Below are 24546 nucleotides of genomic sequence, written 5' to 3'. Positions count from 1 at the left end.
GGGGCGGGGCGGCCGCGGCCCCCGGCCCACGCGGGGACTCGCTCGCCACTCGCCCGGCGGCGGCGGCCGAGCGGGCGCAGCGCGGAGCCGAGCGCAGCCGCGGGAGGCTGGTGAGCGAGGAGCTGCTGCCGGGGCAGGCACCGGGCCTCCGCCTCCCGGGACAAAGCCGGGCTGGGAGGGGTCCCGGCGCCACCACTCGGGGCCGGGGCGGCGGGGCTGCGCTGGTGCCCACCGAGCATGCGGGCGGGGGGCGGGGGGCAGGAGGCTGGAGCCAGCCCGGGGCGCGCTGCCCGGTAAACTTTCCCCGGTCCCGGTGGACGTCAGGCGCCCCGGAGGAACCGTCTGGCAGACAGAGCTGCTTGGGTTGGGGGTTCGGGGCTTTTTTTGCGCCGAAGCATCCTCGTGCCGCAGCCTGGCATCCCTCTGTCCTAGAGAACAGGTAGCTGCTATATCGGGTGCTTGCCGGTGTCCCGAGAGGCGCGGGGGCTCCGGGGATGCCTCAGACCCAGGTCCCGGCTTTCGGCTTGCCCGGATACAGCCCCCAGTCCTGGCTTTCGATCCCCTTCTCCCGGCAGATACCGAGGGCTTTCCCCACGCGGCGCCGGGTGGCTTGGCGCGGGTGGGTCGCGGGTGCGGAGCAGGCATGAGGACACCGGGCCGCCTGCCCGGGGCATGGGCAGCGAGAAATGACGGCTGGTCGGGCTGCAGAGAGGGAAACTCCAGGCTTTAAGTTGGCAGCGCCGAATATTAAATCAGAAATGAAGAGTTTTTCGTGGCTCCGGTGCTGCTTCCCTCCCTTTGATTTTTCTTTTTTTTCTGTCTCATCAGGACACTTGTTCAACTTTGGGTGATGCTGGACACTCAGTGCTCGATCTAAGAGGATGCAAAAAATAGAATATTTTTTAAAATATGTTTTCCCTGCAAATATTGTTAATCTCGTTGAAAGTGTTGGAATATGCTTGAGAGTGATTTGCTGTCCTTTGATTAATTCAGATTCTGTGAAGTCCATGGAAAAAGCTGTCTAAAACAATCTCTTCCCTAAAAAGAGAGAGACATACTGCAATCTGATTTGTGAATCCTACTGATATTCCCCTTCTTTCAGCTTTTTCAAGAAACAGATCCTAATTTATTGGCCGGCCAGACAGAAGGAGTCTGCAGGGACTAATGCTTTACCTGATCAAAGACACCCTTCTTAAAGGTGGCATTTTAATTCAGGTGATGCATGTGGGTCAGTGGCTCTCCCTCCCTTCTCTTTGTCCCACCCAGGCTCTTATTAGTTGTCTTTCTTTATGCCATGCAGTGCAGTGGCTGTTGAAGAGGCTGGCCAGGGCATCTCTGAGCCCAGAGGCAAGAGTTTTTACTGAAGTGCAAGCTGGTTCAGGGGTGCATGCACCTGCAAAGCTGTCCATAGCTCTGCTAGGGTTCCAGTATGCCTGTGTGGAGGAAGTGCTGAAGAATCAGGCTGGTAAATTTTGCTTTGGGATTGGGGTACAGAAGTGCTTGTTCACTTGTAGACCCTTGAGGAAGGAGCCTCGGTTTGCCTGGGGGTCAACTGGCCAGGAGATGATGACCTAAAGTTGGTTAGGTGAGTAAGGACTCTGTGGAGCCACGTGGGGGCATGTTATGTGCCCTGACATCCGTAGCAGCTGGCTGCAATTTTTCTCATCAAGTTGCATTCTCTGATCTTCTCTTCCCTAATCCATTGAGCTTTGTGGGAGTCCTCCTCTGAAGTATCTCCAAAGTTGTTAGTTCCAGGTAGCTATTGGCTGAGTGCAATCAGACCTGGCCAGAAGGGGAGGGGGGGGGGCAGAGGAATGCAGGAAGGAATGTCTTGTTCCTGGGGCATTTCCTCCTGGAGAAGGAAGATGGGAAGGAATCCTTGTCTGTAAGTAATCCAAGAGCAAAATGTTTCTCCCCTTGACAATGAATCGTTTCAGCAAGCTGACACTGTTATTTGTGGCTCTTGGCAAACCAGATAAGAGCTTTCTGCCAGACACTTGCTCAAATCAGTGCCAGCCCCAGCCCCGCTGATTGCCTTTCTCTGTTGCACTGGGTGGGAGAGAAGCCTTTGTGTACCACGGCAGTAATCACAGTGGCGCTTTTGGGTGAAGGAAGGTTTTTGCTGGGTCCCCTTGGTTACACAGTTGCTGATGCTGGTCCTCTAGGCCTTTTTATTTTCCAGAGAGGATGCCACTTTGGAGAAGGAATTTTTCCTGCCTTGCTCTGCTTGTGTGGCTGTGAACAGCTATTTCCAAGACTCCTTTTCTTTACCCTTGATCTAAACCTTGCATGAGGCTAGTTATACATGCTCATTAAACAGGGAATTAAATCACATAGGAATGCTGCTTGCTTGATGTCTTCTCCATTACAGAGCTATGCTTAGAAGTTGAGGCTTTTCAAGTGATTGTGTGGGCTTTAGCTAAGCTGTGAAAAAAGTCTTGTAAACAATACACCTTTGTGATGAAGGTAGAGTAAGATTAATTATCACCTGTCCTATTAAAAATCTTCCCATTTGGGACTATAATCAAACTGATCAAACAGTGTTGTGCTTTTCCAGATAACCAGGTGAACTTTGAGTGGCTCGGGAGCAAATGCAAAATGAGCAGCAGAGGACAGTGCAGAAGACGCAGTGGGCTCTCAGTCTGACCCACGAGGATTTGAAGATGTCTGCGTGCAGTGACTTTGTGGAACACGTTTGGAAGCCAGGCTCCTGCAAAAACTGCTTCAACCCAAAGAGTTCCCATCGGCTGCAAACAACCCCAGACACGGGAGCTTGTGGTGCGCTCCCGAATGGAGTTAGGACCAAGCCTGAGAGCCTCGCGTTTGACGACGAAGGTGTAAATACTTCCCCCTTCTCAAAGCCAACAATTGCTGTGAAGCCAACGATGATAAACTCGGATGTTTCTGACCCGTGGGCGGATGTGAATATGAATGCAGATCTGTCGCAGGTAATGATTAATCCAGTCAAAGCATGACTTCCCGTTACTTACCTTTTCTCAGGAGTGCTAGGAATAGCTGTTAAAACCGTTTCCTTCTCTTTGTTTTTCCTTCTGGTCTCGACTCAGGTTTTTAAGCCGTATATTGCCTTCTCAAAGTATCTTTGGATGAAGCTGAATGAGCTTGTGCTCACAAGTCACATGCAAAGGTGCTTAAAATTGCATTGTTTCTTTAGGAATTTCCGGATTTTAAATGAGGATGCAGGTTAAAGTTATTTTCCTGGGAAGATTTATGGAAAAGATGTCTTGCCTGGTTGCAGTCAGTGCTACCTGGATCCATGGTCTTTGTGGGTGAGGAAGGAAGTGCCCCACCTTCCTACTCCTTGGGCTCCCAACCTTTGCCAGAGCAGTAATGCCCTCTGGGTGTAGCACCGCTCCCTGCCTGCAAACTGGCAAGCCCTGTAGTTTGAGTTGCAATCAAGATGGGTGGTGCACTCCTTGCCCTGACCAGCTGATACCAGCACTGCCCCAGCCATGCAGAGTGAAGCATGGGCTGCTGTCCCCCTGCCTGTGGCATAGGTGTACTCCTATCTCCTCTTGCCCCAGAGGAGAGTCAGGGCTTACTGGCTCTTTTCTTAGCCTCCTGTTGCTATTCCTTTCTTCTAGTTTAGGGGTAAAGGGCACACGAGTGCAAGCTGCCATCATCGGTGGGGTTTGATCTGTACATGCAGATTTGGCCCCAGGCTGAGCTTTTCGCTGTGGGAGCAGGTTTGGCCATCCTGGAATGGGGGTCGCTTCGTAGGCGTGTGTTACTCTGCTCTCCTGCTTCTCCCTTGGCAATCAGGATAGATCTCCCTCTGAAGAAGAGATTTCAGACACCCTGCCTGCTCCTCACTCCCTGCTGCTGAGCATAGCCAAGGATAACCCATGATAATCTGTGTTCCAGAGTCACACACTCTGGAGCAGTGTGAAGTGAAATGAAAATAAGCAGAGAGAGGTGCAAATACTCCTTCCCTCTCTGAATCTTTAATTGCACGGTGATTCACAGACAGGATGACAGGTTGGACATGTTTCTGGCAGCAAACCCATGGAAAGAGAAAGAAGAATGCCTTATTCCACTGCATTGCCATTGTTAGAAATTCAAGGATTGCAAATGGTCCGGGAAATATGACAAGTGTAATTTTAGTAGGAAATGTTTGTGGAAGTTATTGGTGGGATGAGCACAGCAAAATGGATGGTGAATGCCAGAGGACTGCTCAGTGGAGGTGGACTTCAGTTTTTGCAGTTTTAGTTTTGTGTTGGTTTCTTTATTTTATTTTTCTTTCATTTTGCGTATGCACATCCTGACAGTGCACTTGTCTCTTTGATCTGTGCAGGTCAGCTGGGGCGTGGTTTCTGGCAAGCAGCTCCTTCTGAAATCAGGAGATGCAGAGCGGATCAGCCTTGACAATTTTGGCAACAGTGGTGTGAGAAAGCCCTTCCTTCACAACCTGCCCAGTGACTGCTTGTCCTGCTGTCCTTCTAGCTACTCCATGGTGGGTCTGCGCAGCCTGGAAAGTCGAGTGGAGAGAAATGTCTCCATCCACAGCCTGGTACTTGTGGGTGAGGTGGGCAAGCAGGAGGACAGAGCCAAAGACAAGTTTGCCCTGCCTCATCGGGCCCCCTGCCCTAATCCATCTGCTCTGGGGGACAGAAGCACCACTAATTCCAGCAGAAACCCTTCTTCCCAAGCCAGAGAAGGAGCAGTGCTCCTTTCAGAGGGTGACTGTGGTCGCATCTCCTCTGGCTTTGAAAGCGAAGGGGGTGAGTACTGTTCAATCACAAACTGCCACAGAGAGCACCCTGTCTCATGGGAGTCATGTTGCACAGAGGGGAAGGCTGCACGGTGCGAGAAGGAGAGTCACGCTCCCTGTGGATGGAAGCAGCGGGATGCTCCCGAGATTCCTAGGCCAAGTGGTCGGGCAGTCAAGTTCAGCGAAGAGGAGCGCAGAGCTGTGAATGTGGCCTTCTGTATCACAAAAGACCATGGTGATCCTCTCCCCTATGCCCTGTGTTCAGAGAAGAAAAAGCTGTCTCTCCATGCTGAGCCTGCCGCCCTCCCTGAGAGCACAGGGGGCAGCAGCGCAGGTGCCTTTGCTTTGTCCCGGGAGGATGAGGACTCGCCTCTCCCTGTGGAGCCCTCTGTCACTGGAGGTCCCCAGACTGAGGGTTCAGGCACCCCTCAACAGGTTCTGGTGGAGCCGCAGTGCCCTCGCCTCACGGAGCCAGGCTGTGGTGATCCAATCTATGCCGAGAGCACCAAGAGGAGGAAGGCACAGCTGAAGGCTGTCAGTGGGCAGGCAAGAGCGGAGAAGCTGGCCCACAGCACTATCAAGGAGCAAGCTGATGGGTCATGGAGGGATGGTGGCTGGGCTTTGGGGGTTGAGAAGGAATATCAGGACTCCGCTGGCCAGGTGGCAGCAAAGATAACTGTAATGACGGCGCACACTGAGGATGATCACAAGACAATATTCCTCAGCAGCCCCGACTCAGCAGTAGGAGTTCAGTGGCCATGTATCAGCCCCACTTCCCACCCCGATTTTGGGCCGTCATCACCTGTCATTGAGCCTGGACAGATTTTTCAAGCATCTGGAAGTGAAAACAGTCCAAGATTTCATCTGGGAGCTCCTGCCAAGAGCTCACTTAGTGAGAGTCCAGCTATTCCCCCAAAGATGTCCAAAAACAGCCAGTCAGGAAGTGAGGGGAACCGTGTGCCGCCAGTAAGCTCCCACATGGCAAGGTTTGGTGATGACAACAGCCATGATGGGGCGGGTGTTCAGCTGCTGCCGAGGAGCTGCACTGGTACAGGTGCCTTTGGGGCATCCCCTTCTCCGTGCACTCATGCGAATGGGGTCTCTGTGGAGGAGTCCAGTAGAGGCCTGGCAGGCTCATCCTGTGACAGGAGGCAGAAATACTACACCCCAACATGGACCAAGCAGTGCCGAATAGAGGAGGAGGAGGAGCAGGAAGAGGAGCAGGAGCTCTTAACTCACCCATGGGCAGTAGCAGCTGAGAATGGAAAAGCCGGTGCTGACCTTGTGGATGATGGCCTGATGCTGGAGAGCCAGGCTGGGATCACCAAATCATCTTCTTTCTCCTTTGATTTCCCTAAAGACAAGAGTAATGGTATGGAGTTTGCACCACCGCCGCCGCCACCGCCAAAAAAGCAGTCCAGGTACAGCCCCCGTGAGTGTGTGTGTGGTGGTCTTATTAACCATTTGCAATTGAGGTGTTTGCTGCAGGGGTTCATTGACTGGGAGGTGCTTCCTGCTCTTTTTTTCTTCCCTTTCTGTTTGAAGATGGGCTTTCAGGAGCATGGGAGGTGACTGCACAGCTGAAAAGCTATATATCTGTTTACTCTGAAGAGCTGTCTGATCTTTGCAAGTCTTGGTTTGAATGTCATGTGCACTTGTAAAAGCCCTTCAGGGCTGCAAAGTATGGCCTTGAGTCCCAATATTCAAGTGAAAACAAGATCTGTGCCTGGGAGGGCTGGTGTTTCCCAGGTCAGCTTCATTCTGTCTTGGCGCAGTTCCTTCATGTCAAATAGGATAGAAAATGTGGTGTTGCAGTCTCCTTGTGCAGGTGGAACTGGGCAACTTGTCTTAATGCTAATAACCAGGGCCTCCGAAAGCCACATTTTCAGTTTGACTTAAATGTCTTTTTGCTTTTGAGGTGAACTCTGGAAGCTGCAATTTCACAGAAAGGGCTCCTTGCCTGCAAGCAGGTAATTGGAGCTTGCCCAACATGGACTTAATTCTGTGTGGGAGCCACCTGTCTTCAGGCAGCCTGCCGCTCACCACTCTCCTGGAAGTCAGGTTTGCAGGCAAGGCAACAGCAGGCCCCAGAAAACAAATGTGATTGAGGGAGTTCTGTCCATCTGGGAAGGAACTAGCTTTGCTAAGCAATTTAAAAAAACAAAAAAACAGGCTTATAATACTTTGTGTGCATTCAGTATCTGCAGCTGTGTGTATCACAAAAAAAAAAAAGAGGAAAAAAAAGGTGTAATGGAGGAAGAAAATTTTATTTGCTGTCCATGAATTATGTTGTCTGAGCATATTGGAGAGGGATACTTTCACCTTCTGCAGGTGTCCTGTATTTGCTTTATTGTGTCAGTTTTGTTACCTGAAATTGTGCATTGCACAATGGATTTGACTCTGGCTCCTTGATTCAAAAGTCAGGAGAAGAAGGGATGGGTGTTTGGAGGAGAACTTACTCTTGGGGTCTATGGTCATGCTTATGCGTAGATATCATAATCTCCAGGTCAAGACTTGGAATTTTCTGTGTGTTTTGGGGCTGGCTAGCCCAGGGAACTAGTGTTTTAAGTTGACTAATGGGTGGACAAGTGAGTTTTCTTAAGGAAAGGGAAGAGATGAACAAATGGCTTTAGTTCTCCTTAGTGCTGGGCTTCCTGCTGTGGTGCTGCATGCTGACTGGAGTCAGAGGAAAGGAAAGATCAACAAGCAAGTGAGCACACAGATACCACTTGGTGTCTCCTAGCAGCCTTGTTGTATTTGCCACATGAGGTGTTGTTGAGCCCCAGTGGAGAAGATGCTGTTGAGCAGGGATCATTTAGGAAATAGCGAGTTGCCTTCTGAAAGTCCTCTAGAACCTGATTCTTTTCCCTGCAGAGCAGACAGAGGTGACCATGCAGGCCAGAAGGGTGTGGGCACTCAAACAGCAGTATCTTCCACTTGCCGTGCTGGGAGCTCCTGCTTATGGAGGAGCAGTCATGTAGAGCCCTTTGTCTGTACTGGGGGCAAGGATGCTTCCCTGGCAGTGCTTGGCGTCTCCTTTCTGCCTTCATGAGTGCTGGGAGGAGGCAGGGGGCTCCTTGCTGTGTCAGGGTGTCTCCTTGGCTGGGTAACTTGGACCAGCTTTGCTCCAAGCCAGAAGCATGCCCTGCTGTTGCCCTCCTTGTGGTGTTATGACAATCCATCCTGAGGGGTGTGGAGCATTTTCTGCTCCTTAGAGAGGCTGTTTCCTGCTCCTGGTGTGATCAGGCTGTGCCAATTGTAACAGTTGCCTTTGAGTCATCCTGAAAGCATCTGTATGCTAGAAAGCCTGTGTGAAAGCAGGCAGGGAGGCTGAGGTTGGGGAACATGTGACATCTGTGACTAGGATTTCTGGCAGAGCCAAAAATGCTGGCAGAGTCAAAAACCCTGCCAGGTGATTGAGGTAGGTGCTGGTTACCCCCTGTGGCTGTAGGGCATGTTGTGCTACAGGTATTTGCCTCCTAGGGGCCTTGATGACTTTGGCTGAGCCGTGGGGCGCTTTACTTACAAAAGTGTATCCCTCCCTCCGGCTACCAAACCCCAGCTCAGCGGCTTCTCAGCCCTGAGGAGTGATCTGATCAGAGGCAGGTTTCGCAAGCTGGGCAAACCTGGATGGTTGCTTTGTTTGCTTGCTTCCAGTGTGCTCTTGTTTTCATCTCCAGCATGGGTTCTCTGAGCGTGTCAACGCAGGACCCAGGGCGGTGGGAGGGATAGCTGCATGCACAGCTGGTAAAGTCACCATAGTGGGATTGTGTTACCTGGGGCAGTCCTTGCTTGCACCTTTGGGCTATGACATGGCTCTGACCCAGTGCTGGAGGAACATCTCCTCCCTTCCTTCCAGGCTGCAGCCAAATGCCTGAAGAAGGAGAGTCACAAAGGTGACTCTAAGGCGCATCCATACTCTCCTAGTGCCGGTCAATCTGTGGCCAGGTGTTTGTTGCTAGTTGAAGAACCACTGGTCCTTCTGTTATGCTTCCATTGTACCTCACAGAGACTGAGCGCCTCAGCACGAGACGTTCCCTGGTGGCACAGCTGCAAAGGCTTCTTTGGTGGATGGATGGAGCTAAAGCCAGCATAGATCTGGTTGTGGCACAGGCTTTGGGCTGGGGGCTTAGCAAATCAGGGTTCATCTCAGCTGCAGCAAGATATTTGATTTCATGCTGGAAAACGAAGTCTGTCTGTTTGAATTTCCTATTTAAATTTAATTGCTTACTTTAAAGAAAACTTGCATGTGTGTTTGAACCAGTTATAAAGCAGAGAAAGAAAAAATAAGTCTGTAGATTTCGTTTTGTTCATCTTGGCTCTAACAATTAATAGGGAAAAAAGTTTTTACAGGGTAAATTCCTGCCAGACACTGAGGAAACTCTGGTTTTGGAGTATGCTGTCTCTGAGGATGGCAGAAGGAGCAATTTTAGGGGGGTTTAAAAGTTGGCACAGAAAAGGAAAATAATGAATTTATGCCTGTTTCATCCTGTGTAAAGCTATTCTGGATCTCTTGCAACTGTTTCTTCATACAATCCTCTTGTATGAAAGATTATAGATATTTAATGTTTGCTTGCTCTGAAACACAATGGCAAATGAGTTTTAATTACAAGAGGGAAGAGATTGGAAAGGGAAGATGGTGGCTGGTCCTCTTCCAAAAGCTGGGAAGGTAGTTGGCTAAGGAAAAGGCTCACTAGGGAAACTAGGATCCCCAGGACATGTATGTGCAATGAAGATTTAAAAGTTCTTTGGTGTGAAAGGCTCTAGCGTGGCCTTCAGTTTCTTGGCACAAGGAATGAATCTTTGCTGAAATTTATGTCTCTCTTATGCAGAGGATCGGGCTAAGTGATTATTGTAGTTTCTTCTAGCCTGAAGAACCTTGATGGTTAATTTATTTCATGTGCCTCTTAAAGAAAGAAAACAGTGATGCTGCTTTGCATCTCGAGCTGTTGTCTCTTGAACTGTTTTCATCATAATTAACACCACCTTCAAAAGGCAGTGCTGCAGAGAGCTTCTGAAATTTGCTGAATGCACTTGCTTGGGGTAACAAAGGTGTGTAGCACAACAGCACTTCCCAACACCTGTCATCGCTGAAAGCAGCCAGGACAAAAGAGCTTGCGGTGTGCCAAGATTGCATGTTACAGTGCTGCTGCCATCGTTCATTGCCAGAGGGAACAGAACACAAGAATGTTACAGAAAAACTACAGTGTCGGGAATTGCATCGCCAGGAGAAAAGAAAGGTGTTGGGAACTGGATCGCCAGGAAAAGAGCCAGGTTTGTTCCTCACTGAGGAGGCAGTGCTAGCTGGTGGGACTGTGCTGTGTGTTCCTTGCCAGGAATCAGTCTATGGCAGAGCAGCACTGTACCCGAGGCAGAGTATTCCTCTTTTCTTGCCATTCCTGAGGCACCTGTTTCTCTTTGGAGCTCAGTGTCAGAGTGTAGCCCAATGACAAAAGCATACTGGCATCATGGAGCCGCTGTGGCAATTACAAATGCAGCTGGAAGTCACAAGGGTCCCAAATTTGGATCCTTTTCTCTGTGACGATGGATGACAGCAGGTACTTACTGTTTGACCTAGGACAAGCCAGATTTATTAATGTAACGAATGATAATAAATAAATAAGAAACTCTGGATGGCAGCGATTTAAGTACACAATTAATAATTACATAAGTAAATAAAAATAAGAAGGGGGAGTATGGCTCAAGCAGGAGAGAGAATTATGCTCCAGGACAGGGAAGGGGATACACCTTTTGGATTCCCCTGGTGGTTTTTGTCTGAAACTAATCAGGAATTTCTCATACTGCTTTTGCTTTTTAAAAGGTTGTGATTTATCAGCCAATCTTTTAGGAGAGTTTGTTTCTTTTAAAATGAAAGTCGTTCACTCTTCTGTGTGTTTCCTGTCTTACCACTTAAAAAAGTGCAGAGTTGGAAATTGAAATGAGATTTGTTATCTTCTTCACCACATCAGAGTATGCAGTGATTTAAATTTTGACCCATCTACTATCTTAATTCTGCACCCCATGTGAAATTTCCTATGCATCTCCAGACTCCAAATCTTAGTTTCAACTTAACCTGCTCTGCATAAAACTCCTTTGGTACTGGGAGAAGTGGTGTACCCCTCTAAACAGAGCTAGGAGTGTTTCAAAATCCTCTCTTTCCCTTACCTCAGTTTTGGTTTCTCCACATTTGCCAGCTGGTAGCAGAAGGATAAGTACAAATCTAAGCTTCAAATGTTGTAAGCTCCTGCATGCTGGGTTTTAATTTCCCTCTGCTTCCAGGGAAAGATGCTGGAAGAAACAGCAGTGGAGAGAGGAGGAAGATATAATTATTCACATTTCATGATAGACAAGCACATGGTACAATGGTGCTTCCTCTTGTGTAATAATTATGCCCAGCCATATGTTTGATGCTGTAATGCAGTCTGGCTTTTCTCTCTTCTGTGCATTAGTTCCATTATTTTATTCTGGGAGGGGATGTCTTCTTGACATTATCACCAAACATCTCCTGGACTGCAGATGGGTTTGTGGTGTGTTCTCTGCTCTCCTCTCCCTATTACACTGTCACATGATTCATAAAGCTCAGCATCTCTGTTATCTGTGCAAGTCCTGTTGTCTGTGCTGAGAAGGGATGACCCGCTCCTGCCAGCACAGAAAGGCTGGGAGACTCCTGTGATGGGAGTGCAGAGCCAGCACTCCTTGTGATCAGGTCTCTGCTTCAGGAGAGACAAGCCTCGCGGCATCTTCCAATGCTGCCAACAGGCTGCAATGTGGAATGGCTGCTGGAAAGGAGCAAGTGGGAGCCTTGCAGCTCTTGTGCCTGAGTAGCCTTCTCCCTCTCTCAAAACCTCCTGCCCCTTGCACTTGTGGAAGGCAACCAGATCTGCATGTCAAATCTCAGACAGGAAATTCAAGCCGAAGGTATGTCTAGAGCTCAGAGGTTCCCGGGGCAATAACCCAAGGCATGTGTGTCTGCTGTGGTTAGGGCAGCCATGCTTTGGTGCCCATCTCCACTCTTTCTCTGAGAAGTGCAAGGCATGCAGCTGGTGATGCTGGAGTCCTGCAGCAACATCAGGTGGGACCCCGATTTGTTAAGAAATGTGAGATTTAACACATGGCTACTGCTTGAGTGTGAGTTGCGGGAAAGACAAAGCATGCCCTAGCCAGAGATGGAATGGGGGACATGGGAAATGAGCTGGGTCCCTTTTTAATACTATAGAACTCCAGACTTTAGGGTTTTTTGGTTTGGTTTGATTTTTTACAAGATCACTCTTTTCAATCTTGACTTGTTTTAGGCAGGACTGTGGAAAGTCATGTGGAAAGTCAGCTGGATGAAATTGTTTATGATGGGAAAACTGGGGAGTAGTGAACAGGAAGAGTTGCCTGAATGTGCCAGTGTGTTGCATGGAGAGTGTCGAGTAATTGAAGTGTATTTAAAGCCACCAGAATAATTTGGAGAGCTGGAAATCTGTGAAATCCTTTGTTTTGAGGTTATTAGGTTGGGAGGGCTGACTCTTGTGACCCGTTCTTTATGCACAGGCGCATGAAGAAGGCTCTGGTGCTGCTCTTGAAGTTGCTGGTTGGTTATGTTTAAGGTGCTGAGCAGGCATTTCTGAAATGGATATAAATTAACCACTGTTACATCTTTTTGAAGGGGACTGTAGCCCACAGATGTTTGCAAGGCGGTGACAGGGGTGGAGGGGATGGAAATCCTAATGTTTTCTTCAGATTTAGCATGGGTTGATACTCTTTATTTCCAACATCTTTTGGTGAAAAGGGCAAGATGGAGAACAGACACCTCTGACCTTTCACTCACAAGTGGTGGAAGGAACACTAGCAAAGCAGGGGAAGTTCAGGTTAGCTGTAAATCAGGATCTCACAGGCTGCCACAGTGATGAGCTGATCAGCTCTTGGGTTGGAATTTTACTGAAATGGGAGAGTTTGACCCTAGCAAGTGTTTTCAGTAATTCTTTGGTATAGTGGGCAGTGTTTTGATCTGTGAAGGCTTCAGCTTGGGCTTCCAGCAGCTCGTAGGAAAAGAGGGAGACCTAAAGCAGAGGTATTTCCAGGAGGTATTAGCTGGCCAGGCTGTAACATCTGAAACAAGAGCAGGATGTCGTTTAAGCGGCAAACAATTTCTATTTCGGTGCGCCTATTCAGGAACTGCATTTTACATAAGTCACGGCGGTACGGAGAGGAAACAGGGCTTGCTGTGCCACTGATTTCACCGCGACATTGAGCTCAGCAAAGGCAGCAGCCAGCACGGGTCTGGCAGACTCCGTGTTGCGCCCAGGTTGCTTGGAGGAATAGGTGTGGCTGTGCGCGGTGGACCTTGGTCCGCGCCGAGCAAAGTCCCAGCTCTCTCTGAGTGCGGGAATGGTAAGGCAGCTCTGTGAATTTGTGTTTAGTGATGGGAAAGGAATAGAAATGCACCAACTTTTCTGCGGGTCTGGGGGGAGGATTGTGTTAGAAAACATCTGTGCAAATGGAGCCCAGCTCTCTTGTAAAATCTTCTTCTCTTATGGATTCAAATGCTTCTTTGATTCTTGCCAGGTCAGACAGTGCACCCGCATGGGTGTGCGCCCTTGTGTTTTTTCCACCCAAATTACTAAAATTAAACGTGGGAGGAAATTATAGGATAAAGTTATAACGTTATAGTAAAAGGAAAAAAAAGTATTTAAGTGCAGTTGGTGTCTTTCAACAGCATTAGTTGTAACAGACCTAAAACCCTCAACCTTTCTCTGTCTCTCTCCCTCCCTCTCGTTTTTTAAACTGTGTCTTATGTGATATATTCTGAAGTTTTGTAAATCATCCCCAAGAGGCTTGCCGTGGTAGATTCATCACTGGTGCAAGACCAGTGTCTCTGCTGAGGTTATACCTGAAGTGGTTTTTAGAGCCTTATTTTCATCAGCCTCTGAGTATTTTTAGACCAAGGCTGCTCAGGCAAATGAGGAAGTCTGGCAGAAGTTTCTTCCGGGCTTCTCATACACTCTGCTCTCCATGTGGTGGTGTGGACACGAGAGTAAGTGCTTTGTCTGGATTGGGAACAAAACATTTCTCAATCTTTAAATGAAAATCTCTCATAGTATCTGCTGTGCTTGGGGGTTTTGGATGAGGAGGGATCCTGTGCATGTGAACAGGGTGCCACAAGAAAATCGTTTTGCATGTCTTTTGTTTGTCTTTCTCAGCAGCTATTCAGCCGTCTGATTAGGAAACCCCGGATACCTTCCAGCAAGATAGCTGGTGGAAATCCTTTTACTTCTGTCCCAGTCTGCCACTAACCCCTTTACGTTCTTAATCAATGTGTTGAATTTTGTCAGCGGATTGGCAGTTTTACTTAAAAAATGTGTTCCGATAACCTTTGTTTGCTGGCTGACAGAGTCTGAACAGTACCAAAGCTAGGAGTGTTTATGGTCTGCTCTGCTGCCTATTTCAACACTTTCTGTTGTTTATCAATGCAGAAAAAAATGAACAAAATGCAGGGGAAATGGTTTATCTTAGCAAAAAGTCCTGCTTGCCTGAACTTATCACTTAAACTATGACCTGGCAGGTTGTAAGCCCAGTTTATGGTTGGTTTATTTTTTTTTTTTTTAAGGTGGAAGCTGCATGGAAAACTGTAGGTCTTACATTAAAAACTGCATGGTAGGTTCTGAGTTTGGCAGACTCATGTTTTCTGCAGAGTTGCTTCTTCTTTTGTAAGATGCTGGTTATTACTGTGATGCACTGTTCGAGACAACAGCGGCCAGGGATGGATGACTCTTCTACTTGTCCCTCTGTCGTGAAGGAATTGGGCTCAGACACCCAGCTTTGACCTGCCTTCTGTAAAATGGGAGGAGTGATGCTACTCCCTTCTCATGAGAGCTTTATTGAAGGCAAACACTAGTGGGTCCCCACTTCCCAGTGACAGTGGCCAAAATGCGATGTGTTCCAGGACCACACACGTGCTAGGCAAAGGAGGTGCAAGCTGGGGCTGAATGCTCTTGGCTCATTGGCTTTCCTTTTCTGGTCGAGCGCAGCTAGTTTGTTTTGGGAGGCTGGCATGGGGACTGTAAACCTATAACCTGCCCAGAGTCAGTGGAATACAATTCCCTAGGTGCTGGAGGAAGAAGAAAAACGCACAGGAATGAGGTGCTCTGGCATGTTAAAAAGCTGCACAGTGTGTGGATAGGCAGAGACCAAGCTAACACTGCTCTCAGCTTGAGTCTCCGTGCACAAGTGCATGCAGGGTATCTTTTGCCATCTTTCTCCTGACTGTTCTCTTTTGCTCTCTCTAGGCACACTCTGAAAATGAACCCAAGTAACACTGAGTTGGAGAGGGTCAGCAACAGCTCTGCTGAGAGCCTCAGCCCACCTTTCCGGAGCGTCCATGTCAGCTTCACAGCTGGCTCCAGCGACAGCCTTGACTCCGACACGCAGACCGGGAGTGATGGGAGTAAGTGACCATTGGGTATGGGAGAGGTAGCTTTGTACCTGAGACCCACTGCTGGGGCAGCATCCTCAGAGCAGGGATCGTGAGGGTCTGATCCCCTAGTTCCCCTAACAACGCTTCATCTTTCACCTTGTAGCTCTCCTCTTGTCTGGATAAAACCTCCATCTGAAAGCAATTGTCCTTATCCTGCTTGTGCTTCATACATTTCACAAGATCACAAGTAGTCTTCCATAGAAAGTCCTCCACAGCTTTGAGGAGTACCAGAAGGAGTCTTGTACTAGAGGTGATCTCTCCCGCTCATTGTGTTCCCAGTTATTTCTTGAAGGGGAAAAAAATCTGCCTGCACTCGTTTAACTGAGATTAAAAAATACTTACTATGAAGTCACTTTTTTCATCAGTGCGTAACTTAGACATGCACTAACATGTTCAGCAGCTCAGAAAGTATTTCCTTAGCAAAAGCAACCTTCATGTAGTGGAAGTTCTGTCTTTCCAAGAGCAACAATGTGCAGCAATAAAATTAAGAGCCAGGGCTCTGGAAACTCCATTTTTCCACCACTAACTTGGAGTCTGAGAGTAAAACCATGCCAGGAAATTGTACAGGGGTAAGAAAAACTCACATGTGTTGGATCTTTACTTGCTGGGCACAGAAGCATTTTGCTGTCAAAAATGATGGGGACAAGAGGATTTCTCTGCCTCCACTAACAGAAGGAACTGTTTAAACCCATCATGGGAAAGATGAGTTTTTAAATGAATATTCAAATGCAATTTTTTTGCTGATGCAAGCATGAAACTATGCAGTCAGTCACTGAGGTGAGCTCAAATTAATTGGCTATGCTGTCAGATGTTAAAATATGAAGTGGAGGGGATCTTTTAAGCCCTTGCCATGCAGAAGGACTCTATGCTGAAGGTGCAGAGCACTGTTAGGAATGTTGTGAAAGGGTTTAATTCATTACTCTCTGCTTGGGGCAGAGCCCAGCAGCACATAAAAAAAAAAGTTAAGGGCCGTTTGGCATCTGTGGGCTTGGCATGTGGACTGGTTGCGAAAGATTCCAGTGCTGATGTTTGTTCCCTAAAACTCTTGCAAGTAAATCTTGTTTCATGAAACAGGGATTCAGCTGCATGTCCTGGCAGAGATGCCTCTGTTGAGCTGCTCTGAGCTGCTTGCTGAAGAATTTTTCTTGGCTGCATGCTCTGTCAAAGCCCCTTGAATAGAAGTGGAAAGAGGTGCCATGCTGAATGATCCCTGCCTGCGGCTTTTTACAGAGTTTTAATGGAGGGAATCTTTCCTGTGGACCTGTTACGATGTGATGCAGATGTCTGGGTTTTCATTAAAGCTTGAGGCGTGCATCTCAACTGTTAGGCCTCGTGCTTCTCAGCTGAAACTGGAGAGCAGTCGCTTGCTGGGCAACTGGGTGTGCAATGTAGGCAGACACCTGGGGCAAGGGTCCAACAGGAGTCAGAGAGCTCAGCATCCAAGAACTGGGGCAAAAGAGACATGCTGATTCACATTTCCTACAGAACTGTTTCTGAGCATATTGTCAGAAATGGGGGGCTGAAACTGCCTTGCATGGGAAACTCATCTTCTGCAGAAGCCAAAATCAGTGCTGCTCATTCCTGAGATATCTCTCAATGATGTTGCTGTGAAGGGGTGCATTACATTACACTGCCTTGGCAGTGCCATACAGGCACCCTTGGCGGTGGAGGGGAAAAATGAAAATTGACATTGCTACCAAACTCTGGTGGGGAGGGACAGGGCCAGATCATGCCAGCATCCATTCTGGTAGCGGAGAACTAGGGGACATGCCCTCACCTCATGTGGTCTCAGGTGGTGAGCAGCTAACAGGGATTCCTGCTGTGGCACAGCTGGTATGACTTTGACCCACAAGTGACACCCCAGAACAGGCTGTAAACTTAGGAATCTGAGCCCCTGCATTTGGAGGTTGTGCGTGATTGTTGGTGAGTCACTTGGGTTGTGAGGGAGACAAGTGCCTGCTTCAGGCTGACATGAAACTGCCCCGGGGCGTTCCTGTGGAGCAGCCAGAAAGCCACTGTGGGGAAGTCCCTCTTGGCAGCTGAATCCTTACCAACAGCTTTGTGAGGAGGAAGGATGGTTTTTTACCACTCTGCAGCTTTAGAAGCTGGATTTAAAGAAAGAAATCTTCTAAGCTTGCTTGGAGCTAAACCCCATCATGCACCTTTCAAGGTCTACACTTGCATGCAAGTTGTTCGGAAAGCTCATGTTTATCAATAGTCCCACTTGTCATTAAAGTGACATAGAAAAATTCTCTTAAATTATTGTATCTCTTCTTTAAATTTCTCCTCTGCTCCTCATGTATTCTGTCTCCATGACCTGAAACTACTGCTCTTTATTTCTATGTCAAATCACTTTTTTTCCCTTTTATTAATGTCCCACTTTTTCCATGGCATGCAATTGTATTACCTGTCTCCAGTCTGGCCCAGGCAGGAAAGCAGCTGCTACTGCTGCTCAAAATGAGCCAACCATCCCAACCCAATCCATGTGCAGATGGCATGTGGAGCTGCTTGAGGTTTATTGGTATGTAGTGGGGCCAGCCTGCACTCTGAGCAAGGAGGTCTGGCAATAAGCTGGGAGACAGGCAGGGGTGGAGGCCGGATTTTTTCAGGGGATGGAAATTGCCAAAATCCCACACCTTGCTCAGTGACCTTTACCCTGTGTGAAGCAGGGAGAAAGGTTCAATATACTTCTTGGGCTGCCCTGGAACAGCCAGAGGGCTGGAGCTGTGTAGCATGAGTCACTCTGTCCTTATCATGCCGTGCTGCTAAAGCACTGGGTGGCAGCTCCCAGGTGAAACAGGCTGTGTTTAAAAGGTTGTCCTTGTGTGGAGTGCTTCATTCCTACCTCCCTGGGGATGACATCACAGCTTAAATATTTACCCTCTACTACCTTTTTACTACTGTATATGCAGTTCATAGGGGAGTGGTTTCGGGGGTGGGGAAGTGCATTTCTAGATGGCTGGTTGCAGCCTGCTTTGCAAACCTGCTGTATTAAGCTGGATTAAATCCCTAACCCCTTCAGTGAAACTTTACAGTTGTGAATAGTTGAGGACTGTGCACTGGGTTCAGATGTAACCCGGCTTGCTGCTATGTTTCCAGCCAGGGCCCTGAGGATGTCAGGGATATGGAGAAGGACCTGTGCTCCCAGCCTGCAAGGGCCGCTCATGGCATCTTCTTGTGTGTTGCTGTCTCCTAGGGCATTCGTCTGAGCCGAACCACTCGCCCCCTCCAGCTGAGAGCCAAGTGTTTCCCCCTGTCCCTTTCCTTCCCGTCTCCAGTGAGGATGGTCCCTCCTCTGCCCCCAGCTGCCCGCCCCCTCTGCCCCTGAAGAAGACGGTGATCAGAACAGTGTCCTCTCCAGATGGCTTTTTTGGGGGACAGGCATCTTCAGGCAAAGCAGCCGGTGCTGCCAGCCCCAGGCTGAATGTCAGCCACTCCGAGAGCAATGTCTGCCTCCGAGAGGAGCCTGCTTTCATCCACCCAGCCAGCCTGGGGGGCCGCCCCGGCGCCTTCTCCTCCTCTGAGTCCCTGGAGAAAGGCTCCAAAGGAAACAGCTACTGGGGCTCAACCAGTGGTAAGAGCACAGGGGCTTGTGTCCCCAGCAGAAATCACCAGTCCCTTTCCTCCTCGCAGCTCAGTGTGTCCAGCCAGGTGTCATCGGCCTCCAGCCTCCACAACCTCCTGAGCAACATTGACAGCAAGGAGGGAGTGTACACCAAGCTGGGGGCCCTGTACGCTGAGTCCTTGCGCCGCCTGGTTGCCAAATGTGAGGATTGCTTTATGCGGGAGCAGAAGAACGAGCTGCACTTCAGTGAGAACAACTGGTCACTCTTCAAGCTGACGTGCAACAAGCCCTGTTGTGATTCGGGGGATGCAATATATTACTGTGCCACTTGCTCCAAGGACCCTTCTACTACCTATGCTGTGAAGGTAAGTGCACACCCAGGAGGTATCCAGGCTTACCTGCATCGTCCGGTCTGGGAGGATAAGGCAGAGAGCTGCAGGGTCCAAGGCTGAATGGAAGTCCATAGTAGCTGAGCTGGGACTGAACCTTCAAGCTTATTTTTCCCCCTTTTTGGTGTATGGATTTGAGTGAAAGAGTGATAAGCAGACTTTGCAGTACGCCTTTGAGAAGCACCATCAGCACACAATGGCCTGTTTTCTCTGCTTGTATTTCTCACAGGTGAAGTTTAGCAAGCAAAACCACTTCCAAAATTGCCACTTTTCCCCTACGACTGGCAAAGGTTAATTTGGAAAAGTAGTTTTTGTTATAACAAGTGCCAGTCAGATGCTTATTGCTAAAGGGGTCTGAAACCCAACCAGTTTCTCTCTAAAAACATCTTTGTGCAAATACTCTGTTGTAAACTCAGAGGCATTCGCTTCTGATGAGACAAGCTGATGAAAGGCTGTTCAAAAGACAGCATTTTTGCTTCTGCCTGCCTTTTAAGTGGAAGGTCTGACCCAGAAACCATGTGAGTGCTTATATGATCCTGAAACTGCAGGCGATGAGATATTGCAGATGCCAATTAAACAATGCAGGGCTGACCCAGACATGCTGTTTAAGGTCAGATCTGAAATATTTTCCTGTAACTCTAAGGGATACGTGTTTGAAATGGAAACTTGAGGTGCAATAGTTCAGCTCTTTGAAACCTGGCTAAATAAGCTTATCCAACCTGTTCCATGGACATCCTGCAGATTTTGGTTCTTGATCCATGTTACTACTTGAATACAGAGATTTTAATTTCCATTCTGACTCAACACTAGGGACATCTCATTGCTGCTTATTCTTCAGCTTGTTTTCAAAACCTATAGTAATTCCCAAAAAAGCAGTTGGAGATGGATTAAGCAAGGAAGAGAAAGAAAAAAAAATCTCTACTGAATTGTTTCCATCATTATGAACCCTAAGGGGATGTTTTAGTGAAGTGACAGCTTTAAAGCCAGTTCCACATAGTAAAGGAAGTATAGTCACTCCAACAGGGGGGCTGTAGGTAACCAGAGAGGAGTTAGATGAGATCTTGTACCAAAACCCCTAGTCCAGCACTCCAAGCTGCAGCTTTTCTTGTGTGTTATACCTAAATCCATTGCAACTTTCCTCCTGAAGCCTCAGAACTGCATGGTGAACTGTTGTGTGCCTTTTCAATCTGTGCTTCCTGTGACACGCACATACCTTTGCTTTTGCCTGCCATGTTAGGTGGGGTTCTCAGCTCTATGTTAGGTGGGGTTCTCTCACTCAGCTCTATGGCTGTAGTGCATGAGTTCTTGCCAAGGCAGAAACAGCACATTTCAAACTCTTCACAGGACTGCACTTTTGTCCCTGCCTGTGATGTGGGCTTACTCTGTGCCCTTGGTACACTGCAGAGCATCTTAACAAAGCCAAAACCACTCCAACAAGGCTGTACTCTGTGCCAGCCTAGTGATGTTTTGTATGTGTTTAGCCATGTGCAGGGATACAGTTCCTGCAATATTCCCGAGTGCCACCATCCTTTTCGTAGCCAAAATAGAGAATGAATAATTGTGAAACATTGCAATTGAGTGATTCCTAGCTGCCCCTCCTGGCTTCTGGTATAGATTTTTTGACAAGAAAGAGATCACAGACCTATGACAAAATCAGACTTGGAGAGTTCAAAATGGGTAGAGGATCCCAAGCCAAGGAGCCTGCTGAGGAGGGGGAGCCAGAGTCTGAGCTGTGCAAAGGCAGACATGGCTATGTATAAAACGATTTGAAGAAGCCAGGGTTATGTGAAATGGCTTTAGAGGAATTAAGCCAAGATATGCTCCATGCCTTGGCTTCTTTCTCCACTTAGAGATGCGTGACTGAGCCAGCCCCAGGCTCCTACTTGGAACTTTCAGCATGGAGGATGCCTCTGGTGCAGCCAAAGTCATGAAGAATGGCTGGATGGGGAAGATCTCCCTGTATTCGTTCGGCTGCAGTTATTCTTCCAGAGACTCCTCTCTTGCCAGGAGTTTCTCCCCTTTTTCCTATGCCTTACACGTCTTTCCTTTACGGAGGGGAACAAGCAGGTTTGTTCGCCAGAGGGCTGGAAGGTCTGCTCCGCATTTGGGGACCCTCTGCGTCCTCCTGGGTCCCGCTGTGTTAATCTGCAGTTTGTCTAGCTCTCCAAAGCTTGTCTTTCCACAAAATAAGCATGCAGCCGGGGTAGGGTATTTTTGTTTAGAAAAGAGAGGACAATAGGGATTTGAAATGCCTGTGTCCACAGTATTGTCTCATCTGAGTGAATTACCTGCAAATGCCTAGATTCAAACTCTTGCTAGAGGAGTACAAAAGCAGCCCCCATTTATCCAGCTCCTCTCTATTCTTGTGCATATTTTAACTCGGAGGCAAAATTGATTTCTCCTCCACTTTTGCACGCATGCTGTGACTGGCAGTGGCATGCTCCAGGGTTCGAAACCTTTTATGCTGAGTTTCAGCCTGTTGCTGATTCCTGTGGATGAGATATAAATACATCACTAAATAAAGGGGAAAAAAAAGTGTATAATAGAAATGCCAGAAGGTCCCATAAGCTAATGGATACTCCTCTAATAAACCTGGGTTTGAGTTTGTTTAGTCCCTAATGCAGTCAAAAAGCTAAAATACAGAACAAAACAAAGATAGAAGTCATGTGGGTTTAAGAAAATCTAGATTATAAAATGCATTTTTCCCCTAGAGTTTGCTGCGCTCTCGCTTATTTCTAGGCCTGTTGTTAGCGCCCATTTTCTCTTTGGTGTTTTTTTTTCCCTGTGTTGATGAGTGCAGCTTGTTGCTGGTTTCCCTTAGCCATTGATCATGGGGTTGAGAATAGCTGCTGACACAAGGAAGCGGAATGGTTGAGGAGGATGTGAAAGTGGCTCCAGGGCTTAGGACCAGAGAAGAATTAGATGGGAAGAAAGTGCTGGAGGTCTCTGTCCACCCCTCACTCCAAACAGCACTATGCTCGCAGACACGTCACGTTGCACGGGGCCTCATCCAGGCGAGTGTTTACCATCTCTAGAGATGGAGGTGGCACACTTCTGCCACAGGCTTTGCTTTTCTCTCTGCAGTATGTTTTCTGGGTTGCAGTAGTTTATCTCATGACATCCTTGGTGTAAAAGCTATGTTGCTTCTATTGGCAATGAAATAAAACCTTCAGAAGTTATTCATGGGAGGGCTACCATCCTCCTTTCCTGTAATTACTGGGCACTGCCTGGCAAAGGAAGCAGACTCAGAAATGTGACACAGACATCTGGTTGCTAACATTGGGGTGTTGCAGGACAAGAACAATCTTCAAGCCAGGAGATAGTTTAAAGTACTTAAGGGACTGATGTGCATTTTGCTTCTCCTGTTGTCTTAGCATCTGCAAATCGCAGTGTAGGAACCCACCTCTCAACTTCCAGTCTCTGCCCTGTCTCTGTCACTGGTCGATGAGACTTTTCCTTTGGTCTCTCCTCACAGATTTGTAAAACCCAAGAGTCAAAGGTGGCTGCTTCGTACTGCAGCCCTGCTGTGCCAGTCCACTTCAACATCCAGCAGGACTGTGGTCATTTCGTGGCCTCTGTCCCCTCCAGCATGTTGCTGGCCTCAGATGTGGGGAAAAGCATGCCTGGGGATGGCCTCTATCCGTCCCGCACTGCCAGTGAGCATGACTGTGTGGTGGTCATTACCCGCGAGGTGCCGAGCCAGACCACTGCCGACTTTGTGAGGGACTCAGTGATGTTGCACCAAGCCAAGCCTGAGCTCTATGAACGTCGTGTTTGCTTCTTGCTCCTCCAGCTCTGCAATGGCCTGGAGCATCTCAAAGAGCATGGCATCATCCATCGTGACCTGTGCCTGGAGAACCTCCTGCTTGTTCCCTGCAAGCCTCCCATGAGCTATGTAAAAGCCAAAGATGACAAACACTTACCCCGCCTCATCATCAGCAATTTTTTGAAAGCTAAACAGAAGACTGGAACTGGGGACTCCAAATTGAAGAAGAGTCAGGCCCGGCTGGCCCCAGAAATTGTGTCGGCTTCTCAGTACAAGAAATTTGATGAATTTCAGACTGGTATTCTCATATACGAACTGCTGCACCAGCCCAATCCTTTTGAGGAGAAGGTGCACCTCAGGGAGCAGGAGTACAGCCCTGAGGACCTCCCTGCTCTACCCAGCCTGTCCATCTACTCCCGGGGACTCCAGCACCTGGCCCACCTGCTACTGGAAGCAGACCCCATCAAGCGTGTGCGGATCACCGAGGCCAAGCGGATGCTGCAGTGTCTGCTTTGGGGACCCCGAAAAGACCTCATGGAGCAGCCCCTCAGCCATGAGGAAACCCTCCGCCAGGTGCTTCAGAACTGGGTGGACATGAAGCGTGCCCTGCTCATGATGAAGTTTGCAGAGAGGGCCGTGGACACAGAGCGGAGCATTGAACTGGAGGACTGGCTGTGCTGCCAGTACTTGGCATCTGCTGAGCCGGCCTCCCTCTTACACACATTAAAACTGCTGCAGCTGCTCTGACCTTGGATGTGTCTCAGAGGCAGCTGAGGGCTCCTGGTTGCCTTGCAGCTAAAGGTACACAGCCCCTTTATATGTGAGAGGTTGGAATCTCAGCAGCAAATGCACGTTCAGCTCCTGCCCTGCACTCCAGTCAGAGTCCACCAGACATGTTTAGTATCCTCAGCACTGTTAGTTTGCGAGCAGGCAAAACTGGGAACCTACCCCAATTTTGGGGGATTTTCTGTTTTGTTTTTTGTTGTTGTTGTTTGGTTTGGTTTTTTTTTCTGGTATGTTAAATGTGGACTAATAAACCCCTGCCTGCGTGTGTGCATGTTTCTAATGAACTCAATATACTTGAGTTGATTTCTTCGCCTATGGGACAGTCCTCTGATCCCCACCTGTCCCAAAGCTTCAGAGCCCAGGAACACCACCACGCTCCAGAGTGGGCAGCAGGGATGAATGGTTGACTGCTTCTCCTGGGGACCAAGGGCAGTTCACATAATGCTCCTTTGCAAGGGAGAACCAGGAGGGACTTTCAAATTCACATCTTCTATGGGTTTTGGCATCCATTCTGCTTCTCACTTTAAAAACAAAAATTACTGCTTGTTTCTGTATATCAGTTGCATTTTTCACTGTGGGCAATTTAATATCAGGTGCCTGTTACCTTTGTTAGATACTAATACAGCATGGCTTTCCTGTCTAGTGCAGCAGCCATGCAGGGTCTTGGATATGAAAGGGTGAGAGAAAGCCCGGGATGGGTCTGTTCATGAGGATGCTGCATGCTGGGAATTACCCCTTGTAAAGCTAATGAAATGGAAAATCCCCAATTCACCTCCAAGGCTTTGAGGGGAAGTCAGTGCAGGGTTGCTTTGCTTTCCCCATTCCTTCAGCTCCCTCTCTTCACCTGGTACT

The 24546-nt window shown here is 48.4% G+C and overlaps 1 protein-coding gene and 1 long non-coding RNA gene across 4 annotated transcripts; one reads left to right on the top strand and one right to left on the bottom strand.

Annotated features, from left to right (window-relative positions):
• Nucleotides 1–48: 48 nt before the first annotated feature.
• Nucleotides 49–23974, top strand: PRAG1 (PEAK1 related, kinase-activating pseudokinase 1). 2 transcript variants are annotated; one of them, XM_027676943.1, is made up of 7 exons: nucleotides 61–110; nucleotides 1515–1585; nucleotides 2558–2948; nucleotides 4313–6150; nucleotides 15001–15158; nucleotides 18385–19118; nucleotides 22618–23974. In XM_027676943.1, the coding sequence occupies exons 3-7, from the start codon at nucleotides 2592–2594 to the stop codon at nucleotides 23653–23655; spliced, it is 4125 nt and encodes a 1374-aa protein (XP_027532744.1). In that variant the 5' UTR covers nucleotides 61–110; nucleotides 1515–1585; nucleotides 2558–2591; the 3' UTR covers nucleotides 23656–23974. The 2 variants fall into 2 exon arrangements, with proteins under 2 accessions (XP_027532745.1, XP_027532744.1); XM_027676944.1 differs by lacking the exon at nucleotides 1515–1585 and having other exon boundaries at nucleotides 49–110.
• LOC113964554 lies at nucleotides 703–8667 on the bottom strand. 2 transcript variants are annotated; one of them, XR_003533221.1, is made up of 3 exons: nucleotides 8506–8667; nucleotides 6011–6083; nucleotides 703–873 (listed from the first exon to the last, which is right to left on the bottom strand). It is a non-coding gene; the product is annotated as an uncharacterized LOC113964554 (long non-coding RNA). The 2 variants fall into 2 exon arrangements; XR_003533222.1 differs by lacking the exon at nucleotides 703–873 and adding an exon at nucleotides 4398–4486.
• Nucleotides 23975–24546: the final 572 nt, after the last annotated feature.

The sequence above is a fragment of the Neopelma chrysocephalum genome, unplaced genomic scaffold, assembly GCF_003984885.1.
Source record: "Neopelma chrysocephalum unplaced genomic scaffold, ASM398488v2 Primary Assembly neopelma1_42b, whole genome shotgun sequence".
Taxonomy (NCBI): Eukaryota; Metazoa; Chordata; class Aves; order Passeriformes; family Pipridae; genus Neopelma; species Neopelma chrysocephalum.
The sequence above is the reverse complement of the archived record's forward strand: the minus strand, read 5'-3'. Positions and strand labels throughout refer to the sequence as shown.